Raw genomic sequence first — 12,039 nt, 5'->3', positions numbered from 1 at the left:
TCCAAAATCTGTGACGTTCTTGCCCTCCAACAGGCTACAATTTCTGCTTTGCCCAGGTTGCTTTTCAATACCTCTACCATGTAGCATCCATCACTTCTCGTAGCCTGCTGTTCCGTCTAGACAGGTCTTGCTTCTGGGCAAAAAACCTCAGCTTTGCTGTTCTGTTGTTCAGTGCTGTTCCTTTTGCACAGAGTTGTTTGCCTTAAGGACTAGGAATTGTTTCTTCATCAGAAACGACATCCTTTGAATCCCTGTCTGCAGCTTACGATGGGATCATGACTCTCATTTCCTTGTTGCTTAGCTCTTATGAGCCATCATAGCTTTTATAGTTCATCTTTATTTGTTGTGAGAGCGTGGGAAGGAGGTGGTAAAGGGAAGAGTCAGTGATGACATTAAAGCAGAGGCCTACAAGAGGACTGGGGATAAAAGGAGGCTAAGCAAAGAGAGCAGGAACTGAACGCTTGGGCCCTGTACTTTGAAGTAAAAAACTTTCAGTTTTCAAAGGCTTTTCCTTCCAGAATGAGAACACTTTTCAGTGAGCTTAGTGCAGAAAAGCCTTCTGCCAGAATTTTAAAGTGGGCGCTAAATTTCGGGTGCGGGGGGGACGTTGTTAACAAAACTGAAATAAAACTGCATTTTCAAGGGGTGTTTCTTAATATGCTGTCCCTTGGTTCTCAGTTAGTGCCTCCCCCACCTATTGGCTCCGAACAGTGCTGTGAGCTTATTGTTTCAGGTTGGAATTCTCTCTCTACAGGTATGTTTGCTTGGAAGGAAACTCTGCTCCCTGCCCTTCTGATGGGATTCGTGGATACAGATGTCCCAGTGGCTTCTACTGTCCTGTGGGCACTGGGCTAGAACTGCCCTGTGAACCTGGCACGTTCAGCCCTGTGCCTGGGGCCGGTGCCTGCCTCCCCTGCCCGGCTGGGATGGCCTGCAGCAATGCTGCCACTGTGGAGCCACTCGGCTGCCCCAGAGGTGAGCGGTACATGTGTGCAGCAAAACCCTTACCACGCAAATGGGAAGAGGTATGACAGATGCCTACACCACTCCTTCTGGCCGAGCCATAGCAGTGGTTCGCTCCAGGGGTTGGGGTATTTGCTGTTAGAGCAAGCTCGGTGTTCCCCTCTCTTTCTCCTTCTGTGTTTTTTTTTTGTTTTTGTTTTTTTTTTTTTGAGTAGTGTCTCATTCACCTCTTTCAATGTACAGGTTACTATTGCCCCGTTCAGACTGCTGTCCCCATGCCATGCCCCGAGGGGACACTGAACACCTTGGAGGGGGCATTGGCCCCCACTGCCTGCAAGCTGTGCCCAGTGGGGAGGTACTGCAGAGGAGATGCTAACTGGGAACCTGATGGTGAGTTTGGTTAATGACAGACCACCCATAACGGAGGGGCTGGAGATTCAAGGCTGAAGGATGCAGGGCAGTAGAAAACTCAGTGTAAAGAGGTAGTAAAGGCTATTGGAGGATACCCTTTTACCCTACGTCTCTACCTATCAGTCATTTCTTTGTTTCATTCTTTTAACTGAGCATTTGGTTTGGATGTTACTTCTATGTTACTGCATCAGTTTCCTTCTCTCTCTACATTTTTTTTTGCTTTCTCTTTCTTTGCTTTTAACCCCTTTATTGCTGTTCTTTCTGTCCTCCTAAATCCTCCCCTCCTGTTTAAGCAGAGAGTCACTGAGCCAAAATGCAAAGGTTGGCCACATGAAAAGAGAGGCAGAACTCTTTCCATAGAAAACAAAACACGGGGAACGAGTTAAAGAAGTCAGAAGGTAAGCAAATGCCGGATGAGGTCAGTGCAGGTAAAGAAATGAAATGATAGAGGCCAAAGATTGATGGGAAGAAGGGAAGGCAAACCAAAGGTGAAAAGCCTAGGATATCAGCGGTGATAAAACAGGACAAGGACGGGCTTCAGCTTCTCTGAGGTATCTGCCTGCTTCTGAGGGTTTGGGGATGTGCCTTTTCACCGACCACAGTGCCATGGGCTAGCAATTGCCACCCTGTCTGTTCTGTCATGGCAGGTCTGTGTGCAGCTGGGTACTACTGTGAAGGAGGAGCCACTGATGCCATTCCGCATGGGACACCTGCGTTCCCACTCAGTGGGCCCTGCCCACCAGGGCACTACTGTCCAGAGGGCACTCACTTCCCAGTTGCCTGCCCCATTGGGACCCTGAACAATGCCACAGGTGAGTGTGACTTCACCCACAGGTTTCTCCTGTGGTCCGCAGTGATGGGGATCTTCATTGCTGGCAGCCATGGTGAGGGGGTGCCCCTGGGTCACCGAAGGGTATCGGTATGCTCAGCCAGGCCTGATGGTGCCAGCAAGAGGCAATTCAAATAAATGCTGATGATGCTCTGACTGTACTGAGTGTATTTTCCTCTCTCTCTCTCATTGGCCTTGACTTTTGGTTTCCTCCTCAGGTGGTACCTCCCCAGAGAGCTGTGTGCCATGCTATCCTGGGTCTTTCTGTGCTAGCATTGGTTTGAGTTCTCCAACGGGACCTTGTGCTGAGGGCTTTTACTGCCCAGCAAACTTCAGCTCCATCAGCCCCACAGCATTCCTCTGCCCGAAGGTACTGCTTAGTGATGGTTGGGCATTGAAAGAGGTGGGTCCCAGCTCTGGGCAAGAGGTGTTACTTTTCCAGTGGCAAAGGGTCACACACGCCCCTGATTGAAATCTTGATTATATCCACAAAGAATGTTGCCCTAGGCTTTGCTAATTCTGGGATTCACCCTTTACACAGACTCTCAAGTTTGCTTATCATCTCCTAGCAATCCTCTTCCTTCTGTGCCACTGCCAGGGTCATTTCTGCTGGTCAGGAGCAGCCCACCCAACGCCATGCCCTGCTGGGGAATACCAGCCGGCCAGGGGCTCTGCATCCTGCATTCCATGCCAGAGAGGATTCTACTGCCAGGAGCTGGTGTCAGGAGATCCCAAGCGCTGCCCACCACACTCTTACTGTCCTACAGGTTCACTGAAACTTGCATACCAGCTATGCCAAGGATTCAAATGTCGTGTGCCTCACTGTGATCCCAGACTTGTACAAACCTAATGTGTGTCTTCCTGTAGGCCAGGTGATGAGGAGGTGGCAATGAGCAAGCATGGCATAGTTGCCGCCTTGCTTTTCTGGGAGTCATTTGTTATACTCTGACACAGTTCTAGAGTCCTGCCAAATCACAACAGTCTTTCTAGGACTCTTTATTGTCTCTGTGGTCTCCCTTTCAGGCACATGGGTTCCTTTCACGTGTCCTGAAGGCACCTTCACTCCTGTAAATATGACTGGCCTCTGGAATGAGAAGGAATGCCTGCCTTGCTTGCCTGGTCACTACTGCAGGTATCTTGCATTTTTTCGCCTTGTCTTAAGCAGTTTGTCATCCTTTTTTTGTGCTGTTAAGTCAATGCTAAGTCCCTCCCAGCTTCTTTACCAGATCTCTCATTCAAAGAAAAGAAATATAAGCTTAGACACAGTTTTTGAGTACAGAGGTGTTGGATCTGTGAATTTTGGGGAGGCATCCCAAAGCAGTCGGACATTGTTGTGGTACAAAGAAGCATCTGAAAGAGATAGTAGGTAGCATTGGTGAAAACACGGAAGTAATTCAGAAAGTCCAGCCTAGTAAAGTCATCCACAATTTCATTTAAAGCAATTTTCCCATGTTCATGGAATTTGAACTAGAGTGCCTGGCTCACTCTAGTCATCTGCATGTTTTTATAAGTGGAAAACCTGTGTCTGTTATCTCTCTCATATCAGTGTAAAAAAACTCTTATTTTTTGTTGCAGACTTCACAGAGCTCATTGCATCAATACTTGTTCTGTTTCTGCACAGTCTCATTAGCAGTGTGTAAATTCCTACTGTCCTTGCTCCAGGCGTGGACAGCTGGAGGGGAAGTGTGCTGCTGGATACTTCTGCCTTGCTGGGAGCTCTCAATCTACTCCACAGGGCCACAGCTTTTCCTGGAGCCTCCTGGCAGGGTGCCGCTGGGGTCAGGTGTGTGCAGGGCTGTGTCCTGCAGGTAAGCAAGAATCTCAGTAGTGTTGAAAATATAGAATATTGACTTGCTGCTAACCAACTGGAGAGCATCTGTTTTCTTGCGTAATATATTGTGATGCCTTGTTTGAAGTTGTCATTGGTTTCTTCTGTGTTTATGTCTTCTGAACAAAGAGGTGCGCCTGACTGTTGCAGCACAAACTAGCAGGCTGCAACAAGGCTTTACCGTTGGTCAGATTCTACCATCTGTGCTGTATCTCCTTCCTCCAGAGGTCAGACCACCCTGCTCCTCCTCCACCTGACACCCCCCCCCCCATCCTCAGGGCTATTTAACCATTTAGCAGGAACAAGCTACACCTGCACATCGTCCATGTCAATCAGCCCACTGCCTCTGAGGCAAGGCCACAGCTGCATGTTATCAATGCTCATCAGCCCACTGCCTTCATTCCTCTACACCTGACCAAAAAGGCCACCTTTAATTTTTGGTGCTACATTCTAGTCCAGAAGAGTTTGAAGGCGCTGGTTTGGTGCTCCATATGCCCAGCAGCATCCCAACAGCTGGGTACAGATGTTCATTCTACAGCAACAGGAGGCTCTTGCTGATTCATTTTTGCCATTGGAGGACTTTTATGTTTTACTTTCATCTCTTTTTTTTTTCTCACCCATTTCTGTAGGTTTCTACTGCCTGGAAGGATCTGAGGTACCTATACCATGTCCTGCCAATACTATTAGAGATGTTCCAGGGGCTGTGAAGAGAGAAGATTGCCTGCCCTGTCCACCGGGCCACTGGTGCAAAGCAGGTTAGAACCTGGGCGTAAACAGTGAGGAGAGGGCATGGCAGCTGCTTTTCAAGAGTTGTATGTATCCCTGAGTCTGGTGAGACTAGCTTTGAAACTAGATACTGTATGGTGGAACAGCCCTCACAGCAGGACACACTCTCTAGCGAAGCGTTCAAGTATCTGCAGAGGAGACATTTAACATGGTTAATATAATGTGCTGTTCCAGCAAACACTGGAAATGTAGGAGAGCCTGAAATCACAACAAGTCTCCAAATATCCCTGTGTGCCATCTGTCAGAAGTGGTACTTGGATTGTGGAGGTGGATTGTACACATACATGCAGTAGTTTAGAAAGGACCCAGGGAGGACACAGAAGAAAGGGGTTTCAATTAACGATGAAGAAATGACTTCTTAAAGCCCTGCTTTCTGCTTGTTAGGGGATTCGGAAGCATATCCATGTCCATCAGGACACTATTGCTTGGGAGGCAACAGCAGCGACCACAGCAGTCTTCTGGTACCTCAGAAATGCCCACCACAAACTTACCGCAAGCACCCAGGGGCTCAGAGCCTGGCAGATTGCCAGCCATGTCCTCCAGGCTATCACTGCCCTTTATCGGGTAAGTGCCAGGTGAAAGCCAGCCTTTTCCTACCTCTAGAGCTCATTACAGAATTCCTTAAGATGAGACAGGGAAAGGGGGAAGTAACTGATGTTCACAGAGAGGTAAAACCCCTTTTCTAGAACCCCTCCTAGCCATTCAGCCTCCCTTTCTTCATTCCTTTCTCTTCCTAACAGGTCTGACCAGGTTTGAGGATTATCCCTGCCCCCCTGGATACTGGTGCCCTGGTAAAGGAGATGTTTTCCTTTGTCCAGCTGGCACTTCCAGGATCCAGCCTGGTGCAAAATCATTGGAAGAGTGTGATCCCTGCTCACCTGGATACTATTGCCCGGATCCAGCACAGACAGGGCTGCCTAACACCCAAGGGGTGCCTTGTGAACCTGGCTATGAATGCCCAGCAGGTGACATGGCCATGCTCCTTCATTTTCTCTATTTGCAGCTATTTCTGAGTCTAGATGGCTGACAGTGCACAGCAGGTGTTTAGCAGTGACTACAGTCCTATTCTTGCAGCAGCCCTCCCAGGATAATGGTCACTGATGGAGTAGCTTTAGAAGTGGATTTATTACCCTGAATTCTTTTCCTGGCTTTGGGCCTTTGAATTCCCATCTCCAGTTCTTCAGCCCTCCCTTCCTGCTCGTTCAGCTGAGGTTCACAGAGGAGGTGGTCTGGGCCTGGAGAAGGAGCAGGTACCTTTCATCGCCCAGGGCTGGGCATTCAGGTGTCAGCATTTCATGCTAAATAGCAAACTGGTTCCCAACAGACCTGTGCCCTTTTGTGAGCATGAGGAAGAGTGCAGTGTTTATGGGCAGTCACACATATTAAAGTCCTCTTGCTCACTGTCTCCCCAGTGCATAATCTCCTGTTCTGGGAATGTCACGTGATCAATCACTGTTTCCCCTTTTTTCCACCAGGTTCAGTAAATCCAAAACCTTGCAGGCCTGGCCGATACTGTGATACTCGCACAGCCGTGCCTTCAGTGTGCCCTGCTGGCTATTACTGTCCTGAAGGATCGTCGACATACAATAGCCCTGAGCAGCTGTGAGTACCTAGCATGTTTGGTGCAGCCAGCTTTAAGTTTCTAAAAATTCTTGAATATTTTGAAATGGGCCTGTGATAAAACCTGAGTTAATGCTTCAACCATGGTGGCTGTGCATTGGGCAAAAGCAAAGGTATCTTTGTAATTACAGTGACGGATTTGGTGCCTGCTAAGACTGAATAGATTGTGATTTCTAGTAGTTAGTTTGAGCCTGGAACCAGATGAGAACCATTTTTAATTTTGCCCTCAGTTTGCACTGGTCATTGAATCCAGAAATCAAAATATTTTCAAAGACTTTCTTCCCTCTTCCTGCCTTGTTTTGCCTTCCAGGTGTGTATTTCCCCACTACTGCCCCCCAGGCAGTGCCCATCCACTGTCTTGTGAAGGCGGGTATATGGCCCTCGGCTTGCCTGGTCCAAGGGATTCATTTGAGAAGTTCTGCAGAATCTGTGATGCAGGCACCTATCGCAGTGACACTCTCATCACGGCACCCTGTCAGCCCTGCCCAGCAGGCTTCATCTGCCCACAAGGTAAATGGAGCTGCTGTGGAGGAGTGGGGCAAGCAGCTTAAATTGTAATCACAGAGTTTCGAGGTCTGTGTGGGCAAACCTCTTAATCCTTAGCGGTTATAAATCCCTGGTGTGGGCTGTCACATCAGTTTGTGGAGCATTTGTCGTGGCAGGTTGTGTGTAGGTTGAGGGTATAGAGAAATGGGTCAGGAGTCGGTTGGATATGGGTGTCCTGTCTCTCAGAGGGTGACCTCTCAGGCCCTTGCAAGCCCTGTTTTCTCTAATTTCGTGGCTTAGCTGAGAGGCCCAGAGTTAATATATTACCAGAAGTAAAAAGTAAACCTAAGGGTTCTACATTTTGCTGTGTGACAGTCATTGCTGCTTGCAACCTGCTGAGTTAGGATGCAAGAGGAATAGCTTTACAATAGCTTTACTTGCTTGGGTCCATGAGCAGTGTCTGTGTCTGAAAGCCCACCACTTTCTCTAGGCAGCGAGAATTACCACAAGAAACCTTGCCCCAGTGGCCATTACTGCCCTCCCCTGGCATCTGCCCCTCTGCCCTGTCCCCCGGGGACCCATGGGAGCAGCAGCTTCGCAAAGCGTATAGAGGATTGCCAGGCCTGTCCTGCTGGCACCTTCAATCACCTTCCTGCTCAGGCTGCCTGCTTCCCCTGTGGCAGCTCTTCTTCCTCTCAGCCTGGTGAGTTTTGCTGTGTGTGAGTGAAACTTTCATCACTGTTAAGGGAAAGGCTAAAAAGGAAATCACCTAGAAATGTGATCCCCCGCCACGTGGTTTTACGGTGGACCACAAGCCCTGATATCCTCATGATGCTGTATGTGCCACCAATGCCTGACTGTTCTTCCTCTGTCCCAGCCAGGAGGATTTTTTTTTTCCTTACACTCTGTTAGCCAAGGGGATTTGATCTCCTTCAAGGAAGGAAGGGATGATCAGCCCTACTGATTCTTGCTCTATCATTGCTTTGAAAACAGCAGAGTGTCACCAAGAGTACTTTTGCCCTGAACTGGGGAGCTTGCATTAAGTGTAGATGTGCTTTTGAGCCAAAATTGGGTACTGAACCGTGTCCATTTTGAGCCATGATGAAGTGGGAGAAGGTGGGAAAACTGGAAAACTTGGCAGCTTTGATTGATTGGGTCCTTACCCTATCTGGTGGCTTAATGTACAAATTAATGGAGTGCTTGTCAAAATGCTGCTGCTGCAAATGACCAGCTGGGCCTTTCTGCATCTTCTGTTAAATGGACACCTCAGGAAATGGGCTAATGATTGTGCTGGTGGAGCAAAAGCCAGGCTGGCTCCAGCTGGCTTTCCTGTTGGCTCAGCTCTGCTGTGCTAGTGGGGTAGCAGCCTCCAGGAGTGCCACTAAAACAAGCAGCATGATTTGGTCAAAGACCTTTCAACACAGGAACTGTTCCTTTTCAGAGAGCACAGGTTTTTACAAACTGTATTTCCTACCCAGATTACCACTCTAAATCCAGCCTCTTCTCTAAGGTGCTACCAGCTGTACCTGCCGTGGGCTGAACCGGGCTTTCCAGCAGTCAGATGCCTCCTGTATCTGCCGGGCAGGTTACGTTTACTATGATGAGAGAGGCAAGAAAGACCCTGACAGCAACAGCGATCAGGACTGCCAACCTCAGGTGAAATTTGACTTCAAAACAAAACAGTTGCGTGAAATGCAGGAGAGGGAGGGTAATTCAATGCTTTAGGTAAGCCCTGTCTGAGTGTGTGCATGCAATCCACGTTCCCCTCTCTGGGCTGCTGCAGACATGAGCAAGTCTTTTAGCTGGTTTGTTTGAGATTCCTGACCATTCCTTGTAGGATAATGGCATTTATCTTTACTGGAATCTTGGGAGGATAAACTCAGAAAGGATGGAGGCAAAGGATACTTCTGTGCTAGGGCAGTGGGGAGCAGCGCAGTGTGTTTGATTACAGATGCAGGAATGTAAGCTTCTATATTGTTATGATGGAGTTCTTCATCAGACCTGCTTGAGGAATTTGGATGGGAAGGGAAATGGTTGTGATCTTCCTTCTTTGCTTCTCACGTTGTCTTTTCATGACCCTTGCTGGATTACCTTTACGTTGAATGTCAGCAGTGTGGGTGGGGGAGGAAGAGAATTTTAGGGATGCTGCATCTCGGTTGAAGTGCCAGAGCTTGTCTGGTTTCACACATTGGATGGGTGTTGTTCTTCCAGGTGGATGAGCTCTGTGCTCCTGGAGAGGTCCGTCTGGCATCTACGCGCCAGTGCGTTTTTCCTGAGCGATATGACTGCTCTCCTTCTTGTGGGCCTGCAGGTGGAGAGATTAATGCAGAGCTGGGCATGTAAGTCTCAGGCTAGCCTCTCATTAAGAAGCACTTCACAATTAGTTCTGACTGCCTGAGTTATGGATCCCATGAGGTCATTTCAGGGTAGGGCTGTGGGAGGTGTTTCTGAGAAACTTTCCGTTGCTGGAGTTCCTTTCTGTGGAAATACTGGCCTTCAGTCTGCATTCATTGGCCTCGTTCCTCTACCTGGAGAGCACGCCTGTGTTTTTGGCGTTACCTAGGGATTTTGTAAGCCTGGGTGGAGACACCAGAATGAGCACTGAGTGACAAGGGGAGGGTGGACACAGCTCGCAGTTTTCTGAGGCAGGCCTTCTCCACCTGCCTCAGGTTGAGCCCCCATACAGTGGATGGTCGCGCTGTTAGATGTAGACCAGAACTGGGAAAATCAATCCTCGGTTGTCATTTCCCTCCTTTCCCCACATTAATGCTAAGTCACTGAAGCTAGTTCTTGCCGTAGGATACTACTTTTTTCTCTTTGTGAATGAACTTCTGTATTGAAAAATCTCCTTCTGGCATGGATTACATAGAAATCTAGTGTGTTAAAATTACACTGTTTCTTTCAACCGTTTTCTCAAAGCAGAACTTTAGGGAGGGGTGCATGATGCTCTGTTACAGGGCTGAAGCTGATCTCTGTTGCACACCAACAGAGGTCTGTTGGAGAGTGGGTGTTGCATTTTGACCTTTCACATGCATTGAATAGCAGACACAGAACTAGACGAGATGGGCTGTGAGTTTGCTTTATCCTGTTTTCCATGGACACAGAGTAGGCCCGCTCATTGTGTAGACCGTAAGACACTGTGGCTAGCCTGACCATCAGGATGATGTAGCTGTTTGCTCAAGGATCATAAATCATCAAGACCTTCTGTCCACTTTGTAGATGTCACTGCAAGCAGTATGTCTCTGCTGAGGAGCTCTGTGACCAGCTGTGTTTGCTGAAAGCCCCACAGATCACCTTGGGATTTGGCATCAATAGAGAGCTGCTTCTGAGGATGAATGAAGGAGAAGTGCGGGTAAGCGTGGAGTAGGGGAATGCTTTCTCAGCGTGCGGGTCTGGAGAGGGCCCTTACAGATTATGGTTAGGTAAAGGGACTCCTGGGGGCTGGGATTACAGAAGGGTACAAAGCTGTGAGCAGAGGGGAGAGGCTCAGTGTGTCTCCTTACCCAGGGTACTGACTAGGCAGCAGGTTGGTGCACTACTGAGAAATGTCGGTTTCTGAATGGTGGAGAAGAAAACCTCACTAGAGCAGTCTTGTACAACTGAAGATAAGGCTGATCACAAGCCAGGGTCAGACTCCAGGGTTGACAGTGATCAATGTTCCCCTCTGCTTTTAATAGGAAGTGGCAAACGTCCTGGGCCCAGATGAACATGTGCAGAAAAGCCAGCGGGTGCATTTAGTTCTGTTTTGTCCCACTGGGGTGCTGGGTTTCATTGTCTCCAACACCGATGTTCTGGATGCATTTCTCACTGGTAAGGCTTGAGAGCCCCTGAGAGGGAACTGAAGCTCCAGCCAGACTAAGCCATTCATTTCCTTTCAAGCTGGCACAGCAAGTGGCCAGCAAGTTGGCACAGAGGGAATTTATTGTCAGACACTCAGAGCTGTCTACAAAGTAGGGAGAGATCTTGTTCTCTCTGGGAGTAAACAATGGGGACCTACGCTGGCTGCCTGGTTAGCTCCCTGGGAACAGGTCAAATAAAATTGTAGGGTGATTTTGGCCTTCCAAGGAACTAGAAGGAAACTCCATTTGGTGGCAAATCTGTTGGCAAGTGTGTGGTGGCTCCCAATTCCAGTTGCTCCTCATTTATGGAGTGTGACTGAGAGCAGAATTTGGCTTTGTGAGCAGTAACTGCCCACAGATATGAAGTAAATAGTTCTTCATTGCCAAGGGTTAGGTGTTTTCACATGCTGATCATTTTGCAGAATTAATTCTTTTTTCATCTGTTGCCTGTGGCAGGAGATTTTTCATCAGATCAGTTGCTGCAGAAAGGCCGTCGAGTCCAGAGGACTTCCTCCAAAGATATCCATGCCTTGCCCCTTGTTCCTAACCCAGTAGTATGTTTGGAAGCAGGAGACACGATCCTTTTCCAGCTTAGCATCAATTCCCACAGTGAGTGTTGCTGGATCTGTGTGCGCTCTTCACAGATATGTGTCCAGACCTGTTTAGAGCAACGACTCCGCATTTCATAGTACTGCATGTATGAGCACATTCCTTCACCTCCCTGTCTCTCTCGCCTTCAGGGGATTCCAGAACTTTAGTTTAGGCTCTGCCATTGACTTACCTGGTGTATTTTTTACTTTTTGACTGGATTTCTGTAGAGTAGAGGTGAAGTTTGCTCTCTGTTGGAAAGCTAAGTCTTTGTTGGGCAGTAATGCATCATGCAAATGAGTTGACACTGCACGGCCCTTGTAAAGAAATGCAGTTATGTAGTTCTTTGCCAGACCGCTGTCAGCTATCCTAATTGCTGTGGGTCAGAGCTGCTGACGCTCTGCTGAACTGTTCCCAGGTCGTTCCTCCAGCCATTACCCTGTTTATCAGAAGCAGCATCTATATAACAACAACCCAGGCTGGGATTTTGGACCCTTCCGAAGGCTAGACCACCTTATCCAGGAGACTCACCTCAACATCTCCTGGTAATATCTGCTGTGATTAATAGTGCATGTGTTACGGGCAGGATTTAAGACTGAGTCTTTCATGAAATCAGTAGGTCCTTGGCACTGAGCAGTGTGTGAAGACGCCAGAGTTCAGTGTGTTCAAGTGCATGTATTTAACAGTCA

At 48.3% G+C, this 12,039-nt stretch overlaps 1 protein-coding gene across 1 annotated transcript; it reads left to right on the top strand.

Moving 5' to 3' along the window:
• Window positions 1-2,820: 2,820 nt before the first annotated feature.
• LOC114016117 (multiple epidermal growth factor-like domains protein 6) lies at window positions 2,821-11,987 on the top strand. The gene is made up of 14 exons (XM_055695908.1): window positions 2,821-3,335; window positions 3,866-4,011; window positions 4,661-4,786; window positions 5,202-5,381; window positions 5,558-5,782; window positions 6,293-6,419; window positions 6,748-6,947; window positions 7,414-7,626; window positions 8,434-8,579; window positions 9,135-9,262; window positions 10,143-10,275; window positions 10,601-10,733; window positions 11,219-11,371; window positions 11,769-11,987. The coding sequence occupies exons 1-14, from the start codon at window positions 3,277-3,279 to the stop codon at window positions 11,897-11,899; spliced, it is 2,100 nt and encodes a 699-aa protein (XP_055551883.1). The 5' UTR covers window positions 2,821-3,276; the 3' UTR covers window positions 11,900-11,987.
• Window positions 11,988-12,039: the final 52 nt, after the last annotated feature.

Source organism: Falco cherrug, chromosome 17 (assembly GCF_023634085.1).
Source record: "Falco cherrug isolate bFalChe1 chromosome 17, bFalChe1.pri, whole genome shotgun sequence".
NCBI lineage: Eukaryota > Metazoa > Chordata > Aves > Falconiformes > Falconidae > Falco > Falco cherrug.
This window is presented reverse-complemented; position numbering and strand designations above follow the sequence as displayed.

What these genes read in the sequence shown, in the direction of transcription:
- LOC114016117 (XM_055695908.1), top strand. Translation starts at nt 3,277, where the DNA reads ATGACTGGCCTCTGGAATGAGAAGGAATGCCTGCCTTGCTTGCCTGGT. An exon ending in GGGCCACTGGTGCAAAGCAG is followed by an intron (nt 4,787 to 5,201) that starts GTTAGAACCTGG and finishes TCTGCTTGTTAG; the next exon opens with GGGATTCGGAAGCATATCCA. An exon ending in CTATCACTGCCCTTTATCGG is followed by an intron (nt 5,382 to 5,557) that starts GTAAGTGCCAGG and finishes TCTTCCTAACAG; the next exon opens with GTCTGACCAGGTTTGAGGAT.